General features: G+C 41.6%; 1 protein-coding gene across 1 annotated transcript; it reads left to right on the forward strand.

Moving 5' to 3' along the window:
• The first annotated feature begins 51 nt into the window (after positions 1 to 51).
• On the forward strand, positions 52 to 4,784 carry BMI1 (BMI1 proto-oncogene, polycomb ring finger). Its single transcript, XM_026039465.1, has 9 exons — positions 52 to 178; positions 445 to 541; positions 1,290 to 1,345; positions 1,458 to 1,508; positions 1,770 to 1,878; positions 1,969 to 2,014; positions 2,519 to 2,617; positions 3,190 to 3,270; positions 3,344 to 4,784. The coding sequence occupies exons 1-9, from the start codon at positions 67 to 69 to the stop codon at positions 3,671 to 3,673; spliced, it is 981 nt and encodes a 326-aa protein (XP_025895250.1). The 5' UTR covers positions 52 to 66; the 3' UTR covers positions 3,674 to 4,784.
• Positions 4,785 to 4,987: the final 203 nt, after the last annotated feature.

Consider the following 4,987-nt stretch of genomic DNA (forward strand, 5'->3'; position numbering starts at 1 on the left):
CCCGCGCCGCGCGCGCCGCCGCCTCCAGCGCCGCCCGCGTGTCTCTTGCAGAGCCGCCGCGCCAAAATGCACCGCACCACCCGGATCAAAATCACCGAGCTCAACCCGCACCTCATGTGCGTGCTCTGCGGCGGCTACTTCATCGACGCCACCACCATCATCGAGTGCCTGCACTCCTGTGAGTAGCGGCGCGCGCCCCGCGCAGCGCCCCGCGCCGCGCTGACACCGGCCCCGCGCTCTTTGTTGAACTCCCGGTGTACGTACCCGGCGCGTCTCCTTTTCATGTTAATTGCGGCTTATTTGGGTATTTGTTTAGCCGGAGCAGCGCGCTGCGCACAAAGGGCGCTTCGGCGGCTCGCGCAGCGCGGCGCTCCGGGCCGCGCTCCGAGCGCGTCGCGGTGTCACCGCGGCCGGCACTGAGCGCCCCGCGTGTCCCCCTTGCAGTCTGCAAGACGTGCATCGTGCGCTACTTGGAGACCAGCAAGTACTGCCCCATTTGCGATGTCCAAGTGCACAAAACTCGGCCGCTCTTGAATATAAGGTAGGCGAAAGGCGAAGTGCCCGGCGCGTATGTCCTGTTGTGCCTGATAAGGAGGGACTGGCAGGAATTGTGCTGATGTTATCTCCCCATCGCTGATTTAAATCTGAAAGGACTTGTCAGTTTACAAGCTAACCTGTGCGTATGCTCCCTCTTTGGAGTTTTGTCATTGATGGAAACGGGAGATTTCACTGGAGGAGAGGCTGGAAGTTGTTGYTGGGCTTTTTCTTTATGCTGGTTTTGCCAAAGTCGGCCCCGACGCGACGCCTTCTCCCTCTCCTGCCTTTCCAAGCACTCGATCCCACAGATTCTGTCCCCACTCTATGTTTTCCACAGAAAACATTTCATAGACCGTAGTAGTCAAGCCATAGACCGTAGTAGTGAAACCTCTTGCTCAAAACTAGTAGTCTTTAAAGCAAACTTCTTATTTCAGGAGCATTATTTTTTTTTCCAGTGCTACTTTGCAGTGCTCTGTCTTTTCCTTTGGAAGGGGGAGGGAAACGTGTTTTTTTAAAGGCCTTTCTTCAATTTGGGAGAATTAATTTTCAATMGCTGTGTCACAACTGATTGTTTTTTTCCAGTTTTATAGCAGTGTTTAAAGAAGAGTTGCTTTGATTATTAGGTTTGTCACTTAACTTCTGAGGAGTAGCACTCCTTCCCCTTAGTAGAAATGGGCTCATTGAGACATTGCAAACAAGGAGCTGCCACTTGGATTAAAATATTGCTGCTTCTGCTTAATTTTATTTTCCAGGTCGGATAAAACGCTGCAAGATATTGTATACAAGCTAGTGCCAGGCCTTTTCAAAAGTAAGTAGTTAAAAATTCAGAAAAAAACCCAAGGACAGGACTGCTATCCTGTATCCTTATCTGGAGTTACAGTGTATATACTAAARGAAAAATAATGTGCTTTTCCATTTAGATGAAATGAAAAGAAGAAGGGATTTTTATGCTGCTCATCCGTCAGCTGATGGTAATAGCTTCTCGTTCACAACTTTATATAAAATAGTACAGACCTAGGTGTTTTGCTGTTTCCTTTTTAACGTAAAAATTATATACTTCCATGAATGCATTTTAAGAAGTATGTTCAGCATAATCAAAGTTACCATTTTAGCTGTTTGGTAGATTTAATTTATAATCTTAGTGTGGAGATTTTTTTTTCTTGTTACTGAGAATTGCCATTCTTCCTGATTTGAATTTCAAAATGTAAATTATTGTGGAAATTTCTGCGCAGCTGCCAATGGCTCTAATGAAGACAGGGGAGAAGTGGCTGACGAAGACAAAAGAATTATAACAGACGACGAGATAATAAGCTTATCCATTGAATTCTTTGACCAGAATAGGCAAGTTCCAGAATGGCAATATTTTATGTTTATCTGACTCTTAGCTGCTCTCTTCATTATTTGTTGTAATTGTTTCATTCCTTTTCACAGGCTGGAGCGAAAAGGAAATAAGGAGAAAGAAAAATCAAAGGAAGAGGTAAATAACTTCTCTTTGCTTAGAGGAAACATAGCACACGTAAACTTCTTTTGAGCAGGTTTGTGGTTGAACACTATTTATTGATCAAAATATAACAAAAGAAGCACACATGCTATTATGGTACCAAGTACAGAAGAGGTGAAGGAGGTTCTTACATTATATATGAAGAACCTTAAGAAAAAGATGCAATATTAATTTTGAAGTTGAATCTGGTTTTTTTTGCAGTCTTAAAAAAAACAAAAAATATATATTCCAAAAAAGAGCTTTAGTATGAGTGTAAATCTGTTGATGCATAAAATTACTTTTTTAAAAATTATTTTCTTTGAAACTGCAATTTTTCTATTACTTCTTATTTTTTTTAAGCTGGCCTCAAAATCATTACATTATAGTTGATAATTTAGCAACATGTGTACATTTAAAAATTCACATAGGATATTAGAGTATAAGTTGGGGGGAAGTAATYGCTTATTCTCAGTTGACTGGTTTTCTTTAATGTATCACTAGGTGAATGACAAAAGATACTTACGCTGCCCRGCAGCAATGACTGTGATGCATCTAAGGAAGTTCCTGCGGAGTAAAATGGACATACCGAATACTTTCCAGGTACCTAAGAGAAAACAGTGGTTTTTTTTTTCATTTTTCTTTTTTTTTCTCTCTTTTTTTTCCTTTTTTTTTTTTTTTTTTTTTTTTTTTTTTTTTTTTTTTTTTTTTTTTGTTGTAGTAGTAGTAGACTCAATATTCAGAAGCTGCGAAAGCTGGCCAACGCTTTTCTTAAATTAGTTTACATTTTTAATTGCTTGTTTGAGTGAGTTTCATCAAGCAATAACCACTGAGTGCTTACAAAGTATACAGTGCTAATGGAAACGTATTTTAAAATATCTCACAGAAGAGTTTGGTGACTTTTGCTGTTACTTTTTCATGCTGTGCATATTGAGGCATCAAGAAATTGTACCCTAATGTATTTAAAAAACTACCTAGTGCTTGCAAAAATCCTCTTTGCTGATGCCTTTTTTTTTTTTTTTTTTTTTTTTTTTTTTTTTTTTTTTTTTTGGTGAGACAATTTTTAAAGTTTCTGAACCACCGATTTGAGGCCCCTTCCACCACTAAACAAATAAATAAATAGATAAATAGATAAATAAAGGCATATGTAAGTAGTAAATACCTGTCTTCACCAGATCGATGTGATGTACGAGGAGGAGCCGCTGAAGGACTACTACACACTAATGGACATCGCCTACATCTACACTTGGAGACGGGTGAGTAGCGGCGGCCGCCGGCGCTCCGGGCCGTGCGCGAGGCCGCTCACGGGCTCCCCGCTTTGCCTTGCAGAACGGGCCGCTGCCCCTCAAGTACCGGGTGCGACCCACTTGCAAGAGAATGAAGATCGGCCACCAGCGGGAGGGCTTGAATAACAGCGGGGAGCTGGAAAGTGACTCTGGGAGCGACAAGGCGAGCAGCCCGGCCGGGGGCCTCCCCTCCACCTCCTCGTGCCTGCCCAGCCCCAGCACCCCGGTGCAGTCTCCTCACCCGCAGTTCCCGCACATCTCCAGCACCATGAATGGCACCAGCAGCAGCCCCAGCAGTAACCACCAATCCTCCTTCAGCAACAGAGCGCGGAAAACCTCCGTAAACGGCTCCTCGGCCACCTCCTCCGGCTGACTCGCCCGTGAGCCGCCCGCCCCTTGTTTATATAGATCTCTTCATGCCGTTACAGCTTTATAGATGCTAATACATGTGACTATCGTCCAAATTGCTTTCTTTTGTAGTGACACTGAACTTGGCTATAAAAGGCGGACTAGGTGACATTCAATATGGACGTTAATTAAAACGCAAGATTGATATGTAAATTGTTTTCAAAGGACTGGGAAGCAAACAAAAGTTACACCTTCATGTGTTTGGAATTATGTGGAGTTGTTTCCGTCCCCATCATCCGGACCTGGGACTTTCCAGAAGTCACTTCAAATCCTGGGAAGTAGTTTGTTAATCCAGACTAACTCCTCCATTGCGTTCTCTTCAATTGTTATTGTTATGCTGTTTTGTGAACCTGTAGAAAGCAAGTGCTTTTTCATCTTGAAATTCAACAAAACAGAAAGAATATGCATAAATAATGCATATATGTAGCCATGTCACTGTGAATAACAATTTTTGCGTATTAGCCATTTTGATTCTTATGTTGCATCTTTAATTCTCTGTTGCTGCGCAGAACCGATCAAAAGAAAAGTAAACTTCAGTTTTACAATCTGTATGCCTAAAAGCGGGTATTACCGTTTTATTTACTGACTTGTTTAAATGATTCGCTTTTGTAAGAATCAGATGGCATTATGCTTATTGTACAATGCCATATTGGTATATGACATAACAGGAAACAGTATTGTATGATATATTTATAAATACTATAAAGAAAATATTGTGTTTCATGCACTCATGATATGGTTGTTAAATTTCTAGTTCGACCTTTGCAGATGCCGCTTGTCTGAGCTTTGCTCGTACTGGGAGAAGCACCGTGTGTGCGACAGCCACAGTACTGGGAAAGCACACGCAAGGCCCGGATAACCTGGAGGCAATTGGCAATCTTAAAAGTTTTTTACTGGCTTTGTCTTTTTGCAAGTGATAGATTTTTTACGTTACCAAATGTCGTGGAAGTGATGCAGTGAAGAAGAGAAATTAAGGGATGTGGAAGTAATTGACCTGTTTGATTACATTTTTATTATTTTGCATGGTGGGACTGTGTTTTTTAAAAGCACACAGGATCATTATAGAAGCCATAAACTATTTGGTATAAATTTTAAGGAGCCAGCAGTTGGCTGGATGAAGGCATTTTATCTAAATTGTTTTAATATATATGTATATGGTACAGGACTAACTTCATTAAAGTTTAACAGGTACTTTAATATTTCCAATAAATTGTGGAGAATGCCTCCTCTTTAATGGCCTGCACATAGGAGCATGTTAAAAGAGGCATCTAAGGGTGTT

The sequence above is a fragment of the Nothoprocta perdicaria genome, unplaced genomic scaffold (genome assembly GCF_003342845.1).
Source record: "Nothoprocta perdicaria isolate Ctin4 unplaced genomic scaffold, notPer1 scaffold_23, whole genome shotgun sequence".
Lineage (NCBI taxonomy): Eukaryota > Metazoa > Chordata > Aves > Tinamiformes > Tinamidae > Nothoprocta > Nothoprocta perdicaria.